This window comes from Oncorhynchus clarkii, chromosome 7 (genome assembly GCF_045791955.1).
Source record: "Oncorhynchus clarkii lewisi isolate Uvic-CL-2024 chromosome 7, UVic_Ocla_1.0, whole genome shotgun sequence".
In the NCBI taxonomy this organism is placed as follows: Eukaryota; Metazoa; Chordata; class Actinopteri; order Salmoniformes; family Salmonidae; genus Oncorhynchus; species Oncorhynchus clarkii.
The window spans coordinates 77,291,513-77,318,847 of NC_092153.1; the positions used below are offsets into that span (position 1 = coordinate 77,291,513).

At 42.8% G+C, this 27,335-nt stretch overlaps 1 protein-coding gene across 2 annotated transcripts; it reads left to right on the forward strand.

The window, feature by feature from the left end:
* The first annotated feature begins 1,276 nt into the window (after positions 1-1,276).
* LOC139413872 (serine/threonine-protein phosphatase 4 regulatory subunit 1-like) lies at positions 1,277-26,732 on the forward strand. Of its 2 annotated transcripts, none has more exons than XM_071161701.1 (20): positions 1,277-1,349; positions 3,696-3,740; positions 5,927-6,056; positions 6,676-6,782; positions 7,057-7,199; positions 7,507-7,653; positions 8,865-8,969; positions 9,405-9,470; positions 11,815-11,973; positions 12,200-12,324; positions 14,170-14,609; positions 15,274-15,611; positions 16,384-16,464; positions 17,332-17,517; positions 18,056-18,217; positions 19,222-19,322; positions 20,303-20,423; positions 22,358-22,492; positions 22,813-22,954; positions 24,429-26,732. In XM_071161701.1, exons 1-20 carry the CDS (start codon positions 1,343-1,345, stop codon positions 24,572-24,574), a joined length of 2,886 nt encoding a protein of 961 aa, XP_071017802.1. In that variant the 5' UTR covers positions 1,277-1,342; the 3' UTR covers positions 24,575-26,732. The 2 variants fall into 2 exon arrangements, with proteins under 2 accessions (XP_071017802.1, XP_071017803.1); XM_071161702.1 differs by having other exon boundaries at positions 16,384-16,437.
* Positions 26,733-27,335: the final 603 nt, after the last annotated feature.

Here is a 27,335-nt window from a genome sequence, read left to right on the forward strand (position 1 = left end):
GCCAGCTGTGGAGTTTCTAAACCCAGAGGCGCAACATCGCGATATTTCCAGAAACGCTTGCCAAACAGACAAGGCTGGGGTTTAAAAAGTGAAAAATGATACCTTAGTTGTTCATTTTCTTAAAATCTATTGGCAAAACCTAGATTTGGCCAATGTAGTTGAAAGGCTTATTACTCCAACCTTGTGAAATTACTTTGTATCGAAGGAGCGACTTTGATTTGACAGCCTGCACATGCGCACTGTTAGCAAGCCAATATTGCCATGCCATTGCCTACAAGTGTGATTGGGGATTTCTATTGGAGAAGTAGTTTTAGCCTATCTTCAAAGGCTGCAGTCCAAATTCAAAGTAGACAATCCTCGGCCCTAAACCCTTAAATAACATTTTACATCGTCACACCCGGGGCGGCAGGTAGCCTAGTGGTTAGAGCGTTGGGCCAGTAATTGAAAGGCTGTTCAATCAAATCCCAGAGCTGACAAGGAAAAAATAAATAAAAAATGTTCTGCCCCTGAACAAGGCAGTTAACCCACTGTTCCCCGGTAGGCAGTCATTGTAAATAAGAATTTGTTCTTAACTGACTCTGAGTTAAATGAAAGTTAAATAAATAAAATGTTTTACCTTAAATGTCCCTTGCCCAAGCGAGGGAGAGTGATCATCGGAGAGGCAACATCCTTGGTGGAAATCTTGAAATTGAGCTTAAAAAACAACCTAAAGCTATTAATGTACCTAGCTAGTTAGCACTCCAGTCAAGTAGCTAGCTACAGTTACTCATAGCTGGCTAGCTAGTTTTATAGTTTGGTAATTTATTCCAATACATTTCAGAATTCCCCAAAATATGTTTATGAAGCTAGCTACGGTTTATAGGCTTCTCACTACAAGACTAAGCCAATTTGCCAACGCAAAAATCTATGTCATATACATTTTTTTAGCAAGCTAGTGTCATAATTTTGTCTGACATGCCGAAAATGCAGCCGTGTTGATTCATTTTCACACTGTGTGGCCTCCGGAGAATGACTCGTGACTACAATTTGCATTGAATTGTGGGTCATATCAACCCCACAAGTGATCAAAGTTCTTCACTCGCGCCCTTGAGCTAAAACGAGGGTGAGGGGATTACGTTAGTGAATTGGACCTTCACTTAAGATGGCAATCAAAGTGGCTAGTGTGAGGGCAGAGGAGATTTTTAAAAAAATGTTGTTTGGACTGCAGCTATACTGTCTTTGTTAAAATGGTGGAAGCCCTCACGGGCATTGCCCCTGCTACGATAGTATTCTGGCCACTATAGGCCTCTATCATTCTCTATGGTGCCAGCCCAAACAATCGATCACCGAGCATATAATCAAGATGGCAGGTATGTGGCTAGCTATGATAATAACGTTTATTCGAGACTTTAACGAAATCGTGTTTGTCCAAATACTGTTTAGGGTGTCTTGTGAAAAGTAGCCTACATTGACACAATTTCTAGATTTGTGTGTTTTCAAGCAATAAGGATAGCTAGCTATCGTTACATGGGCAGCAAGCTGTGTTTTCAAGCGAAAGGGATATCTTAGCTAGCAAGTTCTAGTGTTTTATATCTGCTTGTTGACAACACGAACACTGCACATGTTTCTAGGTATGGGTTGTAGCTATAATGTATTGTGTGTTAGGTCAATTTAAAATGTCATGTTAGTTAAATATGTCAGGTCGACTTGCTTTCATGCCTAAACTACTGTATCTTGCTAGCTAGCTTGCTAGCCTCTACATCGATATCTTGGCATTCCAAATCCATCTTAAAACAATGGTATGCAGCAAGCAAGCTACCTTGTGATTTGGCAACCGTATATAACTTTCCAGTACTAGCGCAAATTAGGTACGTGGCTCATGTTAGTTAGTTATTTTCATTGGCTGAAACAGCATACGTTAAATTGTTATGGGAAAGGTTTGAACATTTCCTAGTTCTGTGTTTTATTAACATTGGCTGGCCACTGCTCTCTTGGTTTTACTTGTTACCACTGGATTAGGCTAAATGCCCCACTAGCCAGCAGATCCGAACCGCTTGTTTACAGCTGTACTAGGGTCAGACCGCATTCCTGTGTGTATTGAGGGGTCCGATTAATCACGCCCTTGAATATGATTTGGAATCTGGCTGCCTCCCAGCTGTGATCCAGGTGCCCCTCTCTGTCCGACAGCGAAGTTGGCTCAAAACAAATGTGAGGTTGTATTAAAAATGTAATCTCAAATGTAATTATTTATAGTTATACAATTGCTGACATGTAGTCACTTGAGGATACAAGCTCAAGTACACAGTACAAATATGATAATTATGAAACCATGAAATATTTTTCCAATTCAACAAAACTGTATGAATACGGCTTGAAATTACTTATGCTTTCTAAATATTGTTTAATCAAATTATAAAATTACTAATATTTTTACCTTAACTGTAAAATACATATTTGTATGCTTAGTGTTAGAGAAAATTGGCATATTTTCTAAAGGTCTCTCTTGTTCAAAACATCTGCCCCCATCACTGTGAACATCTCACAGAGCTATAGTTTGGCTTCCTAAACTCACCTTAGGAACTCACCTTTAATCTTGTTTAAAATCTGAATTATTTTAGACAAATGGCTATAAATCAAGCTCTGAATGTGCTACAGTGATGAAACCAGTCTCTCCTGCTGAGTTACGATGTAAGGATTGCAGGGAATTCAGTGGCTGTGACGTAGGGTTCAAGTGTTTTCAGATTTGACATCCTATGTCACACAGGCCAGAACAAGAATAGACTAACGAGTTTCAGATCAAAGGTCTTTGTTTCTGGCCATTTTGAGCCTGTAATCGAACTCAAATGCTGATGCTCCAGATACTCAACTAGTCTAAAGAAAGACAGTTGTATTTCTTCTTTAATCAGAACAACCGTTTTCAGCTGTGCTAACATAATTGCTAAATGGTTTTCTAATGATCAAGTAGCCCTTTAAAATTATAAACTTGGGTTAGCTAACACAACATGCCATTGGAAAACAGGAGTGATGGTTGCTGATAATGGGCCTCTTGTAGATATTGCATAAATGTTTTGTTGCCGTTTCCAGCTACAAAATGTGATTTTTTTTCAAAAACAATGACATTTCTAAGTGACCCCAAACTTTTGAAAGGTAGTGTACATATTGGTTGTTTAGCTCCAGGACACTCACAAGACCAGTCTGAATGTAGCTGGGTACCAGTTTTAAAAAAATTATATAAGTACAGTGCTTTCGGATAGTATTCAGACCCCTTGACTTTTCCCCTCCCATTTCCTACATTACAGCCTTATTCTAAAATGGATTACATTTGATTTTTTCCTCATAATCTACAAACAACCCATGACAAAGCAAAACCAGGGTTTTAGAAATGTATAAAAAAAATACTTTGTACTTTGTTGAAGCAGCTTTGGGAGTGATTACAGCCTCAAATCTTCTGGTGCACGATATGGCGTGGAAAACATACCTCAATCCAAGGATGAGAAATGCGTTGTACTCCGAATTTTCCCATTATGTCAACTGTTACAGACAAGATTGAATGACTGCAATTTTTTTTGCTAGCTTGCCCCTTTTCTCTCTTACGTAACATAGTAACAGTTGATGTATTTGCTAATCCCCAGGTCGTTGTATAGCTAGCATTTGGCTGACGGTATTAATGATTTTATGTTTGTAAAATCTGTCCTCATCGCCATTCCATTTTGCAGGTCTGTCTTTATATTTTGAAGATAGCCATGATGATTTGGATGACTGTGAGTATTTCCCCCTCACCAATATGTTTCAAATGCCATGTTGAATTCTTGTGAAGTTCATGTAGAAAGATTTACTGAGGCACATACAATGCAGGATTTTACTGACACCTTCCAAAGTGTGGTGAGGGAAGCCTGTAGTTTCTGGTTGACCGTGTTGGTCCACATGAAATGTAAGGCTGTTACATTTTACATTGACATTGTAGTCATTTAGCAGATGCTGTTATCCACAGCCACTTACAGGAACAAGTGCCTTGCTCAAGGGCACATCAACATTGTTTTCTTCACTTAGTCAGCTCGGGGATTCAAACCAGCGACCTTTCGGTGACTGGCCCAACGCTCTTTACCGCTAGGCTACCCCCTAACTTTGTGTCAGATCCCGCCCCCTCTGGGTTCAGGCAAGCTATTATTACCAATATCCCACTATCCCTCTTGTCATAGGCTACTCATTTTGTAACTGATGCAGGCAGTGCAATAGCTGTCACTTTTTCACTTTGCTTACTATGTATATTGAGGTTAAATGTGGTGTCTTACTACTTGCGCCAGTGTTAACCCAAAGCACACTTATATCAACATTATAATTCTAACACTGAGCCTAATCTGACAGCAGTGGTTCCTTGTCCAGGTGAAAGTGCTTACTTGCAGTGCATTCGGAAAGTATTCAGACCCCTTGACTTTTTCCACATGTTGTTACATTACAGCCTTATTCTAAAATATATATATATTTTAAATGTATGTCATCAATCAACACACAAAACCCCATAATGATGAAGCAAAAACAGTTTTTTAGATTTTTTTTTGCAAATGTATAAAAAAATAACCTGGAAATATCACATTTACATAAGTATTCAGATCATTTACTCAATATTTTGTTAAAGCACATTTGACAGCGATTATAGCTGAGATTCTTCTTGGTTATGATGCTACAAGCTTGGCATACCTGTATTTGGTAGTTTCTCCCACTTTTCACTGCAGATCCTCTCATGCTCTGTCAGCTTGGATGGGGAGCGTCGCTGCACAGCTATTTTCAGGTCTCTCCAGAGATCTTTGATCAGGTTCAAATCTGGGTTCTGGCTGGACCACTCAAAAGACATTCAGAGACTTGTCCCGAAGCCACTCCTGCGTTGTCTTGGCTGTGTCATTAGGGTCGTTGTCCTGTTGGAGGGTGAACCTTTGCCCCAGTCTGAGTTCCTGAGTGCTCTGGAGCAGGTTTTCATCAAGGATCCCTCTGTACTTTGTTCTCTTCATCTTTCCCTCGATCCTGACTAGTCTTCCAGGGCCTGCAGCTGACAAACATCTTCAATCTAGGTTTCATCAGACCAGAGAATCTTGTTTTAGGCAAACTCCAAGCGGGCTGTCATGTGCCTTTTACCGAGGAGTTGCTTCGGTCTGGCCACTCTACCATAAAGGAATGATTGGTGGAGGGCTGCAGAGATGGTTGTCCTTCTGGAAGGTTTTCCAATCTCCACAGAGGAACTCTGGAGCTCTGTCAGAGTGGCCATCGGGTTCTTGGTCACCTTCCTGACCAAGGCCCTTCTCCCCCGATTGCTCCGTTTGGCCGGGTGGCCAGCTCTAGGAAGAGTCTTGGTGGTTCTCTTCCATTTAAGAATGATGGATGCTGCTGTGTTCTTGGGGACCTTCAATGTTGCAGAATCTTTTTTGGGTATCCTTCCCCAGCGTTGTGCCTCGACACAATCCTGTGTCGGAGCTCCACGGACAATTCCTTCGACCTCATGGCTTGTTTTTTGCTCTGACATGCGCTATCAACTGTGGGGCCTTTTATATAGACAGGTTTGTGCCTTTCCAAATCATGTCCAATCAATTGAATTTACCACAGGTGGACTCCAATTAAGTTGTAGAATCATCTCAAGGATGATCAATGAAAACAGGACGCACCTGAGCTTAATTTCGAGTCTCTTTGCAAAGGGTCTGAATAGATATGCAAATAAGATTTCATACATTTGCAAAAAAATTCTAAAAACCTGTTTTTGCTTTGTCGTTATGGGGTATTGTGTGTAGTTTGATGAGAAAAACATTTTATTTAATCAATTTTAGAATAAGGCTGAAATGTAACAAAGTGGAAAAAGTCACTTTCCCGACTGCATCGTACCTTGTCTCCACACTCACTCACCTCAGCGTGAACCAAACATGTTTGTGAAGTTGTCTTTTTTTTTTTCTTTCCCGGAAAGTTGGGTTTGATGACTACGGATCAGAGTGCGACGGGATTCGGATCACAGCTTTTCTGGATGCAGGGCAGGACAATCTCACCCCCTTGGGGAGACTAGAGAAATACGCTTTCAGCGAAAATGTCTTCAACAGGTAGGAACGAAAATGATGATGCACTTGCAAACATGGCACAGGGAAGCAAAAGTTTAGACATAATGTGATGCTCATGATGACTGCCATTTGTTTTTTGCAATGTATGACCACAGTACACATTGTGGATTTAAAAGTTCTGGTTCTTGTGAATTCACCAAACCTGGGCTCATGCCATGGCATGGCTGTAATATAGCAAATGTCGGGTGTAGTGTAGGCTGGGCATTCCAAACTACCAGGTCTTTTCACCCTGTGCTTCAAGACATGAACTCACGAGGCGCCACGATTGTTATGACGGGCATGGTTTGACCTAGGTGTTTCTGATTTGGTCTCTTCTTGCTTTCTTCTCAATCAACGATAAAAGCCTGCCTGATGCCCTCAGTGGTTTTAAAGATGTTAGCATGCACATCACCTCTCCAAGCACCTCCATTGCCCCCAGTTGAACTCCACTCATGGGAATGAATTTTTCATGCTCTGCTTGTTGAGTACAAGTCCTCATTGGGGTGATTTCCAAGTGCATGTGTGTAATTTTCTCGTCAGCTACGGGCCGGTAGCGCTGTGTTGTGCTACTTGGGCTAGATGTTGGCACAGGCACTAACTTGGGGCTTGTGTTGCTTTCTAGGCAGATCGTGGCACGCGGGTTGCTTGATGTGCTTCGAGAGTTCAGTGACAATGAGAATGACTTTATCAGTGTCATGGAGACAGTTGCCCGAATGTCTGAAGATGGAGGTAGATGTTGTTTGTTTTTATCTGTCTCATATTATTTGACATCTGTCAATTGTTTGTGACGTTGGGGTCAATTCCATTTGAATTCCTGTCACTTGAATTGGACATGGAAAGTTAACGATCCACTGGAGTAAAATTGAGTAAATTAATTGACAAACTTTTACATGCAATTAACCCCAAATAAAAATGTATTGTTTTGTTAGAACTTTTTTTTGTATGCATGTTTGTGACCATCTCGCTTTGTGTATGTCTGTGTCTTCTTTGTGTGTGTCCTCAGAGCCCACAGTGCGCGCTGAGCTGATGGAGCAGGTGCCCAACATCGCAATGTTCCTACACGAGAGCCAGCCCAACTTCCCAGCAGCCTTCTCCAGATATCTGGTGCCCATCGTGGTTCATTATCTCACAGACCCCAATAACCAGGTAGGAACACATAGGACTCCCAACAGACCACAACAAAACCGTGACATTATCTTAAGCAATTGTGATTACTGACACCCCTTGCTTGTCATTTGTGCCTATGAATTGTAAATGTTAATTGTTATTGGAAATTCAACGAGCTCGTAATACATTAAACACATTCTAGGAAAAAAGGCTACCATAGTGAACTGAACAGAACACGTGCAGCGCACAATCAGTGTGCATTTCCAGGCTAAGTAAACACTATATATTGTATAGCATATTTTGAAGTAAAGCCGTCAGTACTTACAGAGATGGTATTTTTCCCCAGGTGAGGAAGACCAGTCAGGCGGCCCTGTTGGTGCTGTTAGAGCAGGGCCTCATCTGCAAAGGCGACATGGAGACCAAGGTGTGTCCTGTTCTACTGGACCTCACCGAGCCCAGCAGCGACGACGACTACAAGATAGAGGCCGTCGCGGTAATATGACTTTGGCTTTGGGTTTATTGATGATTCAAGCTCACATTTAGTTACGTTTCAGCCTTATTCTAAAATTGATTTTTTTTTAAAGCCTCATCAATCTACACACAATATCCCATAATGACTAAATGAAAACAGATACCTTATTTACATAAGAGACCTAAAATAGTATTTACAGGAGAGACCTGAAAATAGTGGTGCAGCCAACATGACAGAACTTGAGAGGATCTGCAGAGAACAATGGGAGAAACTCACATACAGGTGTGCCAAGCTTGTCGCGTCATAACCCAGAAGACTTTGAGGCTGTAATCACTCCGTAAGGTGCTTCAACAAAGTACCGAGTAAATTATCTGAATACTTATGTAAATGTGATATTTATGGGTTTTATTTTGCATAAATATGCACAAAAAAAAAACATTTGCTTTGCTATTGTGAAAAAAAAACAATAAAATCATTTTTAGAATAAAGCTGTAACGTAACAAAATGTGGGGAAAAAAGGCAAGGGGTCTGAATACTTCCCAAAAGCACAACACAAAGACATACAGGACACATGCAAGAGTAGTGGTTCTGAGGCATTCTACCAAAAACACGTCAGACAAAGATGATATCGGCTAAGACTGATCCCTGGATGGGAAGAATGAGGATATCGGCTAAGACTGATCCCTGGATGGGAAGAATGAGGATATCGGCTAAGACTGATCCCTGGATGGGAAGAATGAGGATATGGGCTCAGAATGATCCCTGGATGTGAAGAATGAGGATGGTTGTTAGTGGACCCTAGCCACAATATTGAAGTCAATATGAGATGCAGCTTCAGAGGAATTTGCAGTGGGTAGACAAGTCAGCATAAATGCAAGGTCACTACCACCAGTACTGTGTTTATAAAAAGGGTTTATTTTTGTAACCTTGATGATGCTTTCTCTAATACGGTTAGCTGTGGAATGGTAAGGCTGTGTGGAATGCCCAGCTGAATCCTCCACCAAGTCCAACAGTGCTGTTTGAGAATCAGGCACTGTGCTTCCTTTGTACTCTGATCCATGTGGAGGTGTAAGGGTGCCCCTAGACGCAGATCTTGGGTCAGTTTAGCATTTTCCCCAGCAAACATTTTTTAAGATTGGGGGAGGGGAAGCTGATCCCAAATCTGTACTCTGGAGCCCCTGTGGATTCCATTAGAATTACATTGATTGTGATCCTCTCTCCCTGCTCTGTAGATCATGTGTAAGCTGGTAACCATGCTGAGCAAAGAGACCGTGGAGCAGCTGTTGCAGCGTTTCTGTGAGCTGTGCAGCGACGCCAGGCTCTTCCAAGTCCGCAAGGTAAACTCAAACACACAGTTCTCCGGATCCAACTAGAGCGCAGTTTTGACAATAAACATGACACACTGTTTATGGTAGTCGCTCAAGTATTGTGTTTCCCATCTTGAATCTTCCGAAATGTTCACAAACTGAATGAGTGTGTTTTGTGATTCAGTATGACGGCTTAAACTATCTGTTTGGAATTGCAATCCCCTTGGGAACTTAGTGCCAGTTGGGGAGGGGTATTTATTTTGGAGATTTTCCTTAGCTTGTAATGACTGTAATGTGCCTTGGTGTGTCCCAATGTTGCCCCTTATTATTCAGAACCAACCGTATTAAGTCTATAAGGCCGACATGGGTAAATACTTTTTGGAATAAAGGTTTTTTGTTGTTTTTTTTCTCCAGTTTTACTGAACAAGCCAGTTTGAACAGGTTTTTGACACTGTTTTCCTTCAGGTGTGTGCAGCCAATTTCGGAGAGTTCTGTTCCATTGTGGGCCGGGATGCCACAGAGAAACTACTGGTGAGTCACTAGGATGTTGCTTTATTTCATCCTCACACTCAAAAATAGAGTATCAATCTATCAATCAATCAAATAAATGTACAGTGCCTTGCGAAAGTATTCGGCCCCCTTGAACTTTGCGACCTTTTGCCACATTTCAGGCTTCAAACATAAAGATATAAAACTGTATTTTTTTTGTGAAGAATCAACAACAAGTGGGACACAATCATGAAGTGGAACAACATTTTATTGGATATTTCAAACTTTTTTAACAAATCAAAAACTGAAAAAGTGGGCGTGCAAAATTATTCAGCCCCCTTAATACTTTGTAGCGCCACCTTTTGCGCCACCTTTTTCTGCGATTACAGCTGTAAGTCGCTTGGGGTATGTCTCTATCAGTTTTGCACATCGAGAGACTGAATTTTTTTCCCATTCCTCCTTGCAAAACAGCTCGAGCTCAGTGAGGTTGGATGGAGAGCATTTGTGAACAGCAGTTTTCAGTTCTTTCCACAGATTCTCGATTGGATTCAGGTCTGGACTTTGACTTGGCCATTCTAACACCTGGATATGTTTATTATTGAACCATTCCATTGTAGATTTTGCTTTATGTTTTGGATCATTGTCTTGTTGGAAGACAAATCTCCGTCCCAGTCTCAGGTCTTTTGCAGACTCCATCAGGTTTTCTTCCAGAATGGTCCTGTATTTGGCTCCATCCATCTTCCCATCAATTTTAACCATCTTCCCTGTCCCTGCTGAAGAAAAGCAGACCCAAACCATGATGCTGCCACCACCATGTTTGACAGTGGGGATGGTGTGTTCAGGGTGATGAGCTGTGTTGCTTTTACGCCAAACATAACGTTTTGCATTGTTGCCAAAAAGTTCAATTTTGGTTTCATCTGACCAGAGCACCTTCTTCCACATGTTTGGTGTGTCTCCCAGGTGGCTTGTGGCAAACTTTAAACGACACTTTTTATGGATATCTTTAAGAAATGGCTTTCTTCTTGCCACTCTTCCATAAAGGCCAGATTTGTGCAATATACGACTGATTGTTGTCCTATGGACAGAGTCTCCCACCTCAGCTGTAGATCTCTGCAGTTCATCCAGAGTGATCATGGGCCTCTTGGCTGCATCTCTGATCAGTCTTCTCCTTGTATGAGCTGAAAGTTTAGAGGGACGGCCAGGTCTTGGTAGATTTGCAGTGGTCTGATACTCCTTCCATTTCAATATTATCGCTTGCACAGTGCTCCTTGGGATGTTTAAAGCTTGGGAAATCTTTTTGTATCCAAATCCGGCTTTAAACTTCTTCACAACAGTATCTCGGACCTGCCTGGTGTGTTCCTTTTTCTTCATGATGCTCTCTGCGCTTTTAACGGACCTCTGAGACTATCACAGTGCAGGTGCATTTATACAGAGACTTGATTACACACAGGTGGATTGTATTTATCATCATTAGTCATTTAGGTCAACATTGGATCATTCAGAGATCCTCACTGAACTTCTGGAGAGAGTTTGCTGCACTGAAAGTAAAGGGGCTGAATAATTTTGCACGCCCAATTTTTCAGTTTTTGATTTGTTAAAAAAGTTTGAAATATCCAATAAATGTCGTTCCACTTCATGATTGTGTCCCACTTGTTGTTGATTCTTCACAAAAAAATACAGTTTTATATCTTTATGTTTGAAGCCTGAAATGTGGCAAAAGGTCGCAAAGTTCAAGGGGGCCGAATACTTTCGCAAGGCACTGTACATATGAGATGAGTAATGTAGGGTATGTAAACATTATATTAAGTAGCATTGTTTAAAGTGGCTAGTGATATATTTTACATAAATTTCCATCAATTCCCATGATAAAAGTGGCCGGAGTTGAGTCAGTGTGTTGGCAGCAGCCACTCAATGTTAGTGGTGGCTGTTTAACAGTCTGATGGCCTTGAGATAGAAGCTGTTTTTCAGTCTCTTGGTCCCTGCTTTAATGCACCTGTACTGACCTCGCCTTCTGGATGATAGCGGGGTGAACAGGCAGTGGCTCGGGTGGTTGTTGTCCTTGATGATCTATGTATATGGCAATTATTTTATGGTCCTACTGCATTCTGTCCCGTATCAACACTTTTCAAACTTTTGGTGCCAGCGAGAATGACATAAGAAAGTAGTCAAGGTGACTAGCCTAATGGAGCCTCCACCATGTATATCTCACTAGGTCAGGACATTTAATCCTCCATATATCCATGATATTTGTGATTTCCTTAAGTGCAACCTACCTTTGTCTAATAAGATATTCTCGTTTTTCATTGGAAAATGTTTTTCTACAGTTTGCAACGATCTCCACTAATGAATACATCCCTTGTAATGATTTTCTTCTGTCACTGCCCAGATGTCCAAGTTCTTTGACCTGTGCTCTGACAGCCTGTGGGGCATCCGGAAGGCGTGCGCCGACTGCTTCATGATCGTCTCTAACTCCACCTCCCCTGAGGTGCGACGCACTAAACTGTCCCCCCTTTTCAGTAGCCTCATCAGTGACCAGTCTCGCTGGGTAAGAGACTGCGCGCACACACACACACACACATATACACACAGTATAAACATCATTATATTCTGGTGTTTGTATGAGATGTTTTTCCGCATGAATGACCACGTATTACAATAATAACAGTGATGATAGATTGACGGTGAACATCATAGAGATGCATATATTATTATGTGTGTTACTACGTTGTTGTATTTAATGACGTGGTCGACATGCTCTCTTGACCCTCCAGGTGCGCCAGGCTGCCTTCCAGTCTTTGGGACGCTTCATCTCCACCTTTGCCAACCCCTCCAGCACGGGCCTCTACTTCAAAGAGGACGGCACCCTGCTGGAGGTCCCCACCATTCCCTCTGACAGGTTAGGACACAAACACAAACCAACAGCAAAACACACACATTGTCACCGCACCACTCTGGGTCCAAAAAAACACTATTTGAAATGTACCATACTAGTAAAATGAACCGATAGCCTTTTCTTGTTTTCACTTTTGAATTTAAAGTTTTGAGTGTTGTGATTTTATTATAATTATAATGAATGTAAGTGTCGATAGGACATCAGTCAATTAATATCATCTTGTGTGCATCTTCAAGCGATGGCATCAGTTGGATTTCATTTAGCTCTTATTAATTCACCGTATGTGTCTATTATATTCTGAAGCTACACTGAACATATCCCAGTGATCAAAACAATCTTAAAGCGTGATTTCCGATTGGTCAGACAAGCGTTGAATAGTCCTCACCCCAGGTGCTTCCTGTTTGAGTTTCAGCCAATAGGAGGGGCGGAGCAAGATGGAATCGTGGTCTGATTTGCTGAATGGAGGGCGGGGGAGGGCATTATATGCATTCCGGAAGGTAGAATAACAATGGTTGAGAGTTTTAGCAGCTGTTATTCCTTGTCCAAACAGTTGACACATATTTGGTAACTTTCACTTGCTTGACACTTTGTCACACCTTAGTTTGGTTGTAGTGCGTAACAGTCTACGGTTCTCTTTATGTTCCCATCTTCTTGACCTTCTTCAGCACTGTTGTACTCCACCATGGCTGTGTAGGTGCTGAATTTTGCGCAGAGGGAGAGAGCTCCTGTTTCACTTTGTTCACGGTGCGACCAGAATTGTTTTCTTTACAAGCCAATTTATTTGCCAATGGCAGTGAAGTGAAGAAATTGTCCATTGTGACATTCGTCCCCTTGCCAGCATAAGGTTCCATAAGCCTCATCACCACATTCTCCCACACTCTCTCACCTGCTGCCTCATGTGGATATTTTCCCAGATATTGAAAGCAGTTCAGCATGTACATTTGCGCACGCTCTCGCTGTCTAGCCTATTCCCTGTAGGCCAGAGTAGACTGATAAGACCGCTCATCAACCGCTCATCAACTCACCCATTCTCCCCAACATACTTCACTTAATTTATTTCATCTGTTGTTATATTTGTGAAATTAGTTTCGGTTCGGTTTCGGTTTCATTATCGGGGTGAATATCAGCTGGGCACTGCACTTTCAACTGTTGGGAGGAGTGGAGCAGGCCCTACTGTTGGGAGGAGCGGAGCAGGCCCTACTGTTGGGAGGAGCGGAGCAGGCCCTACTGTTGGGAGAAGGAGGAAAGGAGCAGACCCTACTGTTGGGAGGAGCGCAGCAGGCCCTACTGTTGGGAGAAGGAGGAAGAAAGGAGCAGGCCCTACTGTTGGGAGGAGTGAAGCAGGCCCTACTGTTGGGAGAAGGAGGAAGAAAGGTCAGGTCCTACTGTTGGGAGAAGGAGGAGCGGAGCAGGCCCTACTGTTGGGAGAAGGAGGAGCGGAGCAGGCCCTACTGTTGGGAGAAGGAGGAGCGGAGCAGGCCCTACTGTTGGGAGAAGGAGGAGCGGAGCAAGCCCTACTGTTGGGAGAAGGAGAAGCAATGGGGGAAAACCATTCAATGAATGACATTACCTCATTCAACTGGTTGTAACTGATATTAAGATTCTAACAACGACAGTGTGTTATATAGACTTATTTTGGAAAAGTCGAGGACAGAGGCCTGCATGAGAAAAAAAATGGAGTAATAAATTAATACAATTCATGAGCAGTCAAAATGACTAGTGTTAAATGGGTTTGAATTAAAGTTGTGTTGTGATTATTTAAAAACAAATGCATTTGGAATAAATGATGTTGATATAGTTAGAGGGAGATAATGGGGCTCTCTGATATTTGTTGGCTCTCTGTTGCAGCAATTCCCCCCTCTGCATAGAGTCCTCCAACGGCCCCACAGTGAGACCCTCACACACACCCATTAACCAAGATGGCCGCTCCACCCCATTCCTAGAATCCATGTCCAGGGGGAACAGCGGCAGCGACTCCACACACACTCATCCCCAAAACCAACACGAAGGCCAGACGCGCAACAACAACAACCTTCCTCCCACAAATAATAAAAACAAGGAGACGGAACAAACAGACCAGAATTTTAACTCTTTCCTCTACTGGAAGCCTCCGTTAGTGGATATCAGCCAGGAGCTGGAGATGCTGAAGGGCCAGGGTCCTCGGACTCGGACAGAGGGAGAAAAGGAGGAGGAGGTGGTGGTGTCCAGTCTGGATCCAGCCACCTGCTCTCAGATCCAGAAGGTATTGGACTGCCTCCAGCCCCACATGGACGACCCTGATGTACAAGGTGAGGATTGAGGGAAACATGTCTCGTCAAAGGTTGTTAATTAAGTAAAGAAATTGGTTTTGGACAAGTTGTGTTTTATGGTGACACAATGCACTGGATATCATCCAACCTTCACAACATTATTTAACACACAGTGAACTTAATAGTCTGGACATTTAGGAGTTTGAGCGTGACCTGTGTATTCAAATCAAATCAAACTTTATTTGTCACATGTGCCGTATACAACAAGTGTAGACTTTACTGTGAAAGCCCTTAACCAACAGTGCAGTTCAAGAAGAGTTAAGATTTATATTTACCAAGTAGACTAAAATAAAAAGTAATAAGAAAAAGTACACAATAAGAAAAACAACAACGAGGCTATATACAGGGGGCACCGGTACAGAGTCAGGGTGCGGTGGTACAGGTTAGTTGAGGTCATTTGTACATGTAGGTGGGGGTGTAGTGACTATGCAGAGATAATAAACAGCGAGTAGCATCAGTGTACAACATTTTTATTAATTGGTGGCGATTTTATTAATTGTTCAGTAATCTTATGGCTTTGGGGTAAAAGCTGTTGAGGGGCTTTTTGGTCCTAGACATGGAGCTCCGGTACCTTTTTTATGTCACATTACAACTGTGTGTGTGTGTGTGTGTGTGTGTGTCTTTCCCCGCATGTGTCTCCCAGCCCAAGTACAGGTGCTCTCAGCCGCCCTAAAGGCTGCCCAGCTGGAGAGCCAGTCTGAGGAGGAGGGTCAGTCAGAGAGCCAGTCTGAGGAGGAGGGTCAGTCAGAGAGCCAGACACCAGAGGGTGGAGAACCAGATGAGGAGTCCTCCCAGAACAGAGTGACCACAGAGGAGACACAGACACCTGAGCCACCAACCCAGCAGGCCAAGGACCTAGCACCCACAGAGGAGCAGAAAGAGAAAGAGGCAGAAGCTGAGACTGAGAAGGAGCCTGAGCCTTATGAGCCACCCCCCAACTCGCCTGTCCTAGTACGGGATGACTCGGACCACAGCAGCGTGGTGAGTCAAAATGACTTTGATTAATTGCTTTTTGACACTGAGAGACTAAATTGAACTTTGACACTGTTAATGAGAATATATTGAACTTTGACACAAAAGCCTAGTGAACAAACAGATCATCGACCATCTTGAATCCCACTGTACCTTCTCCGCTATGCAATCCGGTTTCCGAGCTGGTCACGGGTGCACCTCAGCCACGCTCCAAGGTCCTAAACGATATCATAACTACCATCGATTAAAAAACAGTACTGTCCAGCCGTCTTCATCGACCTAGCCAAGGCTTTCGACTCTGTCAATCACCGTATTCTTATCGGCAGACTCAACAGCCTTGGTTTCTCTAATGACTGCCTCGCCTGGTTCACCAACTACTTCTCAGATAGAGTTAAGTGTGTCAAATCGGACCTCAGACTGGTATATTTGTCTGCTAGCTGACTGGTATATTTGTCTGTGCTAGCTGACTGGTATATTTGTCTGCTAGCTGACTGGTATATTTGTCTGTGCTAGCTGACTGGTATATTTGTCTGCTAGCTGACTGGTATATTTGTCTGTGCTAGCTGACTGGTATATTTGTCTGTGCTAGCTGACTGGTATATTTGTCTGTGCTAGCTGACTGGTATATTTGTCTGTGCTAGATGTTAGTCTGTGCTAGCTGACTGTTATATTTGTCTGTGCTAGCTGACTGGTATATTTGTCTGTGCTAGCTGACTGGTATATTTGTCTGTGCTAGCTGACTGGTATATTTGTATATGTATCTACTCCTGTTGTTGGTCAGGAGCCGGAGCTGATGAAGAGCCTGGAGGGGAAAGAGGACTCTGCTTTCAACCAGGTGTGTGAGGAGAAGTCCAAGGTCCAGGTCAGTTAGTCAGTTCTGTCAAACACTGAATTTCTAATAAACCTTACTGTGCACATAGAGGGACATTTATGATCCAGTCAAGTCTGGTGTACATCTACATTTAAGTTGTTTTGTCTGAGAAAAGTAAAATGATCCAGTGTCCAAGGAATTGCGATTGACAAGATCTAGGGTCAGTGTTCCAGAACCAGATTCAGCCTAGTCCTGGTCTAGTCCTGGTCTAAAATGCGAATCTTCATTGATGGTGCCTTTGAGTCCAGGACGGGCTTAAGCCTGGTACAGATCCAGCAGCCAACAAAAGGAAAGACGAGACAAAACAAGATATAATTGGAATTTTATGTTGTAAAACAGCTGACTGGGGAATTGAAATACAAAAGGTTGAGCACAGTGCTGAAACAAAGTTGCTAGCTACTTGTAGAAAGGTATTTAGCAAACAAGTTTCATGAAATACATGCAGCCACTGGCTAGCTCACCAGCTCACTTTGTGACTTGACAACGAAATATTAGCAAGCCAGGCTAGCTAACTGCAGCTATCCCCACAGAAATGGATATCTGGCTGTAACCTTGGCTGGCTAAACACGGAAGGTTAGCGCACTGTTATCATATTGGCTAAACGGACACATCTAGTCTTTCGCTAAGATTTGACGTGTGGAATTTTGGAAACTCCAGCATCCGACATGAGACGTTCTGAAACTACACCATTTAGATCACGAGCACGTAAAGCAGTCCATTCTCGTCTCAGCTGTTGAATGTGAATCGGGCTTTCGTCCGTGTCTGCGGAAACCAGCTCCTCTTGTCCCTTCTACTGAGAGCTGCTGCCATGGCTATGATAGTAACAAGTTTGAACCACTCTTGCCCCCCCTCCTCCAGAATGTGATTCCCCAGCAGCTGTTGGACCAGTATCTTTCCATGACAGACCCGGCGCAGGCCCAGACGGTGGACACTGAGATCGCCAAGCACTGTGCGTTCAGCCTACCTGGCGTGGCCCTCACCCTGGGCCGACAGAACTGGCACTGCCTAAAGGACACGTACGAGACCCTCGCCACCGATGTACAGGTGGGTGCTTTTGGATTCAAAAGTTTTCCGTTGTGTGCCCAAGAACACGACAGAGAAAAGTCGGGGTCTTCAATGATAAGAGCTTGGTTTGGAACGAAAAGTGAACAACACACTATGTATTGACATCATCTCATCACTGGAGATGGATACGTCAGAAAACAACCGTTACATTTATGTTTGAAATCCTATGCACGTTGCTATGCTAATGGCCAGTCCAGTGACTGCTTGGTCACAGGTCTCATGACGTAATATTGACGTGTTAGTTTGCAACCAAAAGCAATACAGCTTGTCATTTTGACTTGGAGGCTGTACGGAACTTCAGTTACCTCAAATGTTTGCTTATTTCTGGGCAAATTAAATGGGACAGCGGTCGAGAGGAGAGAGTGTGCTGAAGTAGCAGTGGCTATACTCTCAATTACCACCTCTGACCTGACAAAGGTCATGTTGACTTTACTCCTCCTAATTCTCTCTAACATGGAAATGTTTTGTTTTGTGACGAGCCAACCTAACCCCCTGGCTGTACTCATTACCCCTACAGTGGAAAGTGCGCCGGACGCTGGCGTTCTCCATCCACGACCTGGCCCTGATCCTGGGGGACCAGCTGACGGCGGCCGACCTGGTGCCCATCTTTAACGGCTTCCTTAAGGACCTGGACGAGGTGCGCATCGGCGTGCTCAAACACCTCTATGACTTCCTCAAGGTGAGACCACCATACGTGTAACGAGCAACTGTGTAGCGATTCTAAATCGGCCATCTACATAGGCTACACATTAAAATTAAAATGTTTGGTCCACCTGCTGTGCTCTTTTACTAGCCTGGTCCCAGATTTGTTCGTGCTCTTCTTACCAACTCCATTGCTCATTGTCAAGCCAAACATTGACAAGGAGTTGTCATGAGAGCACAAACAGACTGGAACTCTGGCTACCATAATACGTATCACATGGTAAATCTAGAGTGGATTTTAAATGTGGATGTCTGACTGACTTGACCTGTGTACTGAGTTCATATGGTTGTCATTGAACCAATTTCTCTTTCTCAATAACAACATGTTTAGTTTACAGGTACTCTTGTTACTCTTATTTCATTTGTCTCCACTTCTTTTGATACTTGTGCCTAGCGTCACTAATAAATGATAATTTGTTGTCCAGGGGTTTTGTAATGATGGGGAAACATGATGAGGGTGTTTCCACCAATACGGTGCCTTTTGAGATGCGTAACTTTTGGTTTCACCCAATTTTAGCATTCTGTCATAATGAACTCATTTTCCCATCTCAAGTAAGTGTTGAATAAAGTAACTGGGTTGTACATAACAGGGTTGATAATTTCATTTTAGTAATCTTCACAAATGACTTTGTCAAAGCAACACAATAACTAGGGCTTTACAATGGTGGTTTAAACTTGGGGTTATGTGGATTCAAATCTTCCCAGAAGTTAGAGGGTGCACAGAGCGACATGTAAAAATGCCTAATTTTAGCACTTTTGTAAGTCTTTATTTATGTAAACATTTTGACTTCTTGAATTCTCTATTTGGTCTATATTAAGGGGCACTTTAATTGAACAGGCTTTTAAAATTCAATATCGGTGCACAAGTTCTACTGAAAATATCAAAGCAATACAAAGGCCCTCTTTTCGTGGAACGACCCATAACTTGGATCTGTTGCTGTGGTGCTAAAGCTTTCTGTCTTCTGTCTTGTCTTGTGGCAGCTGCTCCATGCAGAGAACAGGAGAGAGTACCTGTACCAGCTTCAGGAGTTCATGGTGACGGACAACAGCCGCAACTGGAGGTTCAGATACCAGCTGGCCGAGTGAGTCTCCCATTCATTTAGATACCAGCTGGCCGAGTGAGTCTCCCATTCATTTAGATACCAGCTGGCCGAGTGAGTTTCCCATTCATTTAGATACCAGCTGGCCGAGTGAGTCTACCATTAATTTAGATACCAGCTGGCTGAGTGAGTCTCCCATTCATTTAGATACCAGCTGGCCGAGTGAGTTTCCCATTCATTTAGATACCAGCTGGCCGAGTGAGTCTACCATTAATTTAGATTCCAGCTGGCCGAGTGAGTCTCCCATTCATTTAGATACCAGGTGAGTCTCCCATTCATTTAGATACCAGGTGAGTCTCCCATTCATTTAGATCAGGGCCAGTCTTTCTCATTCATCTAGGATCAAGGCATCCAGATTTCTCCCAATAGAGGGCGCACTTGCCACCAGACTGTGATGTCATGCACAATTTTAGTATTCCACTTGGATGGGCCTTCCAATGATCACAGGGTTTCATCCAGGTCAGCAGGGTGGATCAGCCAATGAATGATGCTCCTGAGCAGGACGGCATATGGCAGTAAATCACTAACATTGGGCCCGTTTCCTCAGTATCTCAGAGTAGGAGTGCTGATCTAGAATCAGTTTTGCCTTTTTTTTAGATCTTAATAAGATTATATGGACAGATCCTAGATCAGCACTCCTATTCTGAGACAGTTTGTGGATTCAGGTCCTGGCCCCGTATCTGTTTGTCTACTCCATCAAGCCAAACACAACAATGAGTGACAGGGACTTGGCATGATGGCTCAAACAGACTGTCACTCAGGTTAACATGGCGCTCCATGCTGTCACAAAAGCAGTGGTTGGTTTTATTTACTCTGCTCTCCCAATGTATATAGAAGTATTGTTGTACTTCTTTATGGAGTGAAGATATCAGAGAAAGAAAATGTTTACTTTTATTTTTAGGATGACCCCCCTGAAGAGCCAGTGTGTGTTGAACAGAACGTCTTCATGTGTGTGTCCACAGGCAGCTGATCTTGATCATGGAGTTGTACAGCCACGATGATGTGTATAACTACCTCAGACAAATAGCACTGACCCTCTGCTCAGACAAAGTGTCAGAGGTCCGGTGGATCTCTTACCAGCTGGTAGGCATGCCATTTGCACTTGAATTTGTTTGGGGGGGTGAAATGATGTTACAATGTTTTCTTTATTGTTTAACAGCCTCAAGTACTCATATTGTCCTCGATGATATGAGGTGTGCTTGTGTGCTCATGTCTGTATTGTGACAAACTTCTGTGGAAGTGGCAGTCATCTCATCTTCATGCAGTGACCTGCCTTTCTTAAGAATGGGAAGCACCCATTGGCTGAAAATATTCCATTGTCTGTGTCAGGTCCACATTAGGTAGACATCAATAGAAAAATAGGAAACGACTATGAAATAACAAAATATTTCAGTTGTGTATATTACTTAGTTTTTATTTGATCATCTCATCTCTGCTCAGGCGATAGCAGCCAGCCAACCATCTAACGGTATCTCTGTGCTTCCCATTCTCAACAGTCTTTTAGTCCTCCTACTTAGCTAGGCTAGTGGCTAGCTGGTAGCTGCCTAAGTATGCTACAGAGCTGTCTGACAAAACCATTTGACTAGTTCTTTAAAGAAGACGTGGCATAATTTCAAGACTGCTTATTACCAACTCCTCACGAACTGTCTCTATCCCTTTTGTCGTGTTGTGTACATTCCTCTCATGCAGTCTGTTGTGCGGGCTATGTCCGAGCCAGGAAGAACAGGCGCAATGGATTGTGGTCATTGTATTTAATTACCACGTTTATGCGCTGAACTAGTTTGAATATTTGCTTCATGAAAACTACAACTCCATTCAGCCCAGCATCCCACATACACTATATATACAAAGGTATGTGGACACCACTTCAAATGAGTGGATTCGGCTATTTCAGCCACACCATTTCAGCACACAGCCATGCAATCTCCATAGACAAACATTGGCAGTAGAATGGCCTTACTGAAAGGCTCAGTGACTTTCAACGTGGCACCGTCATAGGATGCCACATTTCCTACAAGTCAGTTTGTCCCGATCAACTGTAAATGCTGTTATGTGGAGTGGAAACGTCTAGCGTCAACACCGGCTCAGCCGCGAAGTGGTAGGTCACACAAGCTCACAGAACGGGACCGCCGAGTGTTGTAGCGTGTAATAATCTGTCCTCAGTCGCAACATTCACTAATGAGTTCCAAACTGCCTCTGGAAGCAACTTCCTCACAAGAACTGTTCTTCGGGAGCATCATGAAATGGGATTACATGGCTGAGCAGCCGCACAAAAGCCTAAGATCACTATGCGTAATGCCAAGCGTTGGATGAAATGGTGTAGAGCTCGCCGCCATTAGACTCTGGAACAGTGGAAACGCGTTCCCTGGAGCGATGAATCACGCTTCACCATCTGGCAGTCTGACGGATTAATCTGGGTTTGACGGATGCCAGGAGAACGCTACCTGCCCGAATGCGTAGTACCAACTGTAAAAATGGTCTGGGGCTGTTTTTCATGGTTTGGGCTTGGCCCCTTAGTTCCAGTGAAGGAAAATCTTAATGCTACAACATTCAAGGAATTTCTAGGAGATTTTGTGACAACAGTTTGGGGGCCTTTTCCTGTTTCAGCATGACAATGAAGTCTCCGCAACAATGTTCCACCATCAAGTGGAAAGCCTTCCCAGAAGAGTGGAGGCTGTTATAACAGCAAAGGGGGGGACCACCTCCATATTAATGCTGATGATTTTGGAATAAGACGTTCGACGAGCTGGTGTCCACATACTTTTGGTCATGTATTGTATTTACATACACAGCCCTGATAGGATGATCTCCAGCCCACCCCATTACCCAGATGAACAGTCATTGGTTTATTATGATCAGATCACATTGTGACGTCATGCTGTGGGTCAAAAGAGCCATCCTTCCTGAGCAGGCTGAAATTCCAGGCATTTTCATCAAACGGCTCATACACAATTTCATACTGTTATTTCGACCTCATATTGTGGAAATGTCATCAAATATCATCTTGTCTGTCCCAGGTGGTGGAGATCTTACAGAAGATGTATGCTTGTGGAGCCCACGAGCTGGGCCTGAACTTCAGCAACGAGCTCATCGTCCGCTTCTGCCACTGTCCAAAATGGGTGGGCCGCCAGGCCTTTGCCTTCATTTGCCAGGTCAGGACACACATAGTATTTCTGAAAATAAATCCTTACAAACACTAATCCCAATAGCTGCTGCCTTCAAAATAATGTTTAGTGTGAAATTGCATCAGCCATGCTTGCCATAGAACTATTCTGAAAGAAGGCGGAAGTGAGAATTGTATCCCTGACTGCTTGGTCATGTTCATTAGGCACCAAACAGAAGGGAAACTGATTTTTGAAACATTTTCTGTTGCATTCCCTAATGAACACGAACGGCCCTGCTTACCATCTGTCATCTGTCTTTCTATCTTAATCTGTTTTTCTATTAACTCACTCTCCGCTGTGTTCCCCAGGCCATCGTGGAGGAGGACTGTATGCCCATGGACCAGTTTGCCCAGCACCTCCTCCCCAGTCTCCTCAGCCTGTCGTTGGACCCCGTGGCCAACGTCCGCGTGCTGGTGGCCAAAGCACTGCGGCAGAGTGTCATGGAGAAAGGTAAAGACTGGGCCCTCTTATCAACCCAAGAATATGTTTCATGCATGAGATGCTTTATGCTATTGAGAAAGTCGAGAATGGAATAGAACATAATTTGTCTTCGAGAGGGAATATGTCTCACACATTTAAAAGCCCACACCAGAAATCCACTTTTTCGAGATGAAAGATGATGGTCAGAGCTTACCCATGGTGTTGTAAATGATTTACATCCATAGGTCATCATTTTAGTGAAAGTGTCATATATTTGGCCTTGAAGTGGGAAATCCAAGGTGGGACATTTGCGGAAATCTGTGTCAATGCCATGTCTTTTCCTATGAGATAACGTGCAAATTCTTTTCAAACTACATTTCTTTTCAGGGCTGGGTTTTATTTAAATGTTACCACCCACCAGCATGACATTGTTTATTAATCAGAAACAGCTGCAAAGTTCTTCCTGTTAGCAAATGAGCTGAGCCAAATCATCCTTTTGTCCTAAGCCATGGAGCATGTTAAAATAGGGTGTGAGCTATCTCCTGTTAGTGATATGAGGCAACCTCCAAAGTGTTTCAAACAGAGGGCTTGATTGACATAATGTGTATGGGAATGTTCTTAAACAGATTATAACCTGGGTGGTTCGAACCCTGACTACCGATTGGCTGAACCGTGGTACTGTAATCGGACCATATACCACGGGTATGACAAAACATGTATTTTTACTGCTCTTATTACCATGGTAACCCGTTTATAATAGCAGTAAGGCAGCTCTGGGGTTTGTGATATATGGCCAATATACCACGGCTAAGGTCTGTATCCAGTCACTCCGCGTTGCGTCATGCTTAAGAACAGTCCTTAGCCGTGGTATATTGGCCATATACCACACCCCCTCGTGCCTTTATTGCTTAAATAGAAACAGAAATAGACGTATGATGCAATACACATGAAATGAATAAATAGCAGAAGAAGAGCATAACTACTAATTATATTGAATAGAGCAATAGCAATGGGCAAGTCGAGCACAGTACATGATAATAAATGGTGACTGGTCTTGCAGGTACATTTACATTTGCGTCATTTAGCTCTTACCCAGAGCGACTTCCTGTTAGTGAGTCTTTCCCAGTTCCAACAGATTTTCTCTCTCCGTTGCATGTTGTTGTTTTTGATCCTCCCAAAATGTGTTGTGCCGTATGTTTCTGATATCCAAACGAGCATACCACTTAGAATATTGTTTTTTCCTCTCTCTTCTGTGGACTATTTTCTCCCTTCATTTTGTCGTTAATGTTTTGCCCTCTCTTCCTCATTGTTCCCTATCGTTCTCCATATTTCCCCAGTTTCCTACATTCTTATATTTAATTATGTTAAGTACTGCCCACCGGTCCACCCATTAGGGCCTCACATTGACTTGAATTGGGACACCCATTCTAGTAATTATATTTCTATAGTTGTGACCCATGTAAAATGCAGTTTACATAAATACTGACTTGACTTGTACTTGCAGCGTACTTCAAAGAGCCGGGCAGTGCCTACTTAGAAGAGCTGGAGGAGACGGTGATGACCCTGCAGGCAGACAAGGACAGAGACGTACGCTTCTTCGCCAGCCTGGACCCCGACATGGTGCTTATGGACACTTCTGCTTTAATCTAGAACCTTCTGGCCTGCTCCAACACACAGCCAATAACTATCACCAGCATCAGACCTGACCAGAACACTCGCCTGCAGGAAATAAAGGCACTGATACATAAACATACATAGAATCAGTCATGTGCTCTCTCTCTGTCTCACACACACACACACACACACACACACGATCTGAAAACCGCACCTCGCTAAGCTAAAACAGCCACCGCAAAATGGCATCGGATTCCAGGTGGGAAAACAACCCACCATGCGGCTCGGCTCGCGTCCCGTCGTCGAGTCACCTCAACCCATCTGTATCCAGCTGGTTCTCTCAGGTCCTCTGGTTTCATCACGGTTTCTCTCTCTCTTTTCATCTTGTCTTCAATGACCTCCGTAACCACTACTGCTTAGGAGAAGGAACAACCGCACCACTTGGCACGAAACAAAAATATGTTAATGAACTCGTGGCATCTTCCCTCTGTGTGTTTACTATGTCAATAATGTGATCCAAGTCTCCCAGAGACCAATGAAATACCTCTGATTGGACATAACTCAGGCCAGTTTCGCCATAGGGGCGTTTAGCTCATAGAATGAGGTACAGCGCTTTAGAACATCACAGATAGAAATGGAATGTATAGATAGACGCACTAGAATTGTGATTCTTCTATATACAATGCATCTGTACATTCTGTAACGCTGCTCTCCCCTGAATAAACCTTGGGTGTCAGCGGGACCTCTGGTGTCAGCGGGACCTCTGGTGACAGTCAATTTTCTACCCCAAATGGCACCCTATTCCCTTTATAGTGCACTACTTTTGACCAGGGCCCATAGGGCTATGGTCAAAAAAAGTGCACTGTATAGGAAACAGGGTGCCATATTGGATGCAGCCCTTCAATTGTGTTTTGGGGTTATTTGGGGTGTTCACGACTCAAGGGCTTATGATAAAGTGACAGAGTTTGTTGTAAACCTGTAGAAAGACGAAGCAGAAAAACAGATTGATAGTTTGATAAAGACCTGTGAAGCACTCCCCTTATCCACCGTGTAGTCCGTCATTGTAAATAAGAATTTGTTCTTAACTGACTTGCCTAGTTAAACAAAGGTTAAATTAATTTAAAAAAAAATGTAAATCCACTTCAACATTGTGGATTCCAATCCCATTTTGGCTTTTCAGTCAGACCACTGCACTGACCACAATCAATTGTACAGTATAGGAATGGTTGTGTGGCCTGGGTTTGTGTTCCAAGACGCTCTGACAAGTAAATCTCATTAGTAGTGAAATAAGTATGTTGGAGAATAAATAACTTCCAAGCATTGTATAGCTTAACCTGTATAGCCAGGGGATCCAAGGCCAGTTTTAGGGTTTTCTGTAGAGACATGAATGTGGATATAATGAGAGCTGTCACTTTTGTAGTCTTTTTTTTTCTCTCTCTTTTTTTCTCTCACCTGTTCACATGGCAACCCATTTTTGACCATAAACACGACTTGAGATCCTAAACTGATTGCGGTGGGGCGTGCATCTCAAGTCTGTCTTCCATCTTATGGAAATGTTCACTGCTGTAGACTACCTAACGCATCACATCTGTCAGCAATTTTCCCCATCTTCTTTTTCTTTATGGTAGAACTGTTAATATATATATGCATTTTCTGAAATGTATTTTTCTTTTCAAATATGTACCATTGTTCAAAGATTTTATATCCGAACTTTGCATTTCACAACCTTTGTAACATTCAATAATTTCTTTAAAATATGTTTTATGTAATGTTATTTTTAGCATTCTGTAATTAAATTTATAATATAAATCAGAAAAATCAAGACATGTGTAGCCTGTCTCCAAACTACCTTGTTTAACCAACAAATGAATTGTGCAAATGAGTGTCATATCATTGTCACAAAGGTTCAAAAGACCTGCAGCACAAATTTTTGATAAATATAAAACTCAGCTAGGTGATTATTTTTTTCCATGAAGAAGAATTGTTACTTGCTTCTTTAAAAGTATTTTGTGTGACACTTGAAGTTTGAAAACGTAAAGCGAAGCGGTGAAATATAGTCAGTAAAATCTATGTTCTGATTACTACCGACAGACTACTACACTGAACAAAAATATAAACGCAACATTTAAAGTGCTGGTCTCATGATTTATGAGCTGAAATAAAAGATTCAAGAAATGTGTCATACGCACCAAAAGCTTATTTCTCTCAAATTGTGTGCACATTTGTTTACATCCCTGTTAGTGAGCATTTCATCCTTTGTCAAGATAATTAATCCAGTTTAGTCACACAACAGAATGCCACAGATGTCTCAAGTTTTGAGGGAGTGTGCAATTTCCATGCAGGAATGCAATTGCCATGCAGGAATGTCCACCAGAGCTGATAATTCAATGTTAATTCCTCTACCATAACGTCATTTTGGAGAATTTGGCAGTACGTCCAACCAGCCTCACATCCACAGACCACGTGTTTCCATGCCAACCCAGGGCCTCCACATCCGGCTTCTTTCCCTGCAGGATCGTCAGAGGGGTTGAAGAGTATTTATCTTTGTAATAGAGCCTTTTTGTGGAGAAAAACTCATTCTGATTGGCTGAGCTTTGCTGGAACGTGGATGTGGATTCAAATCTTCCTAGAAGTCACAGAGTGTGCACAGAGCGACATGTAAAAATGCATAATTTTTTAGGTGATTTCTTGAATTCTCTATTTGGTCTATATGAATGGGTACTTCATTTAATATAACAGGCTTTTAAAAATGCAATATCGGTGCACAAGTTCTACTGAAAATATCAAAGCAATACAA

Coding starts and splice junctions, on each gene's coding strand:
- LOC139413872 (XM_071161701.1), top strand. Junction 3,741..5,926: donor CCATGATGATTTGGATGACT/GTGAGTATTTCC, acceptor TTTCCCGGAAAG/TTGGGTTTGATGACTACGGA. Junction 18,218..19,221: donor ACCTCTATGACTTCCTCAAG/GTGAGACCACCA, acceptor GTCTTGTGGCAG/CTGCTCCATGCAGAGAACAG.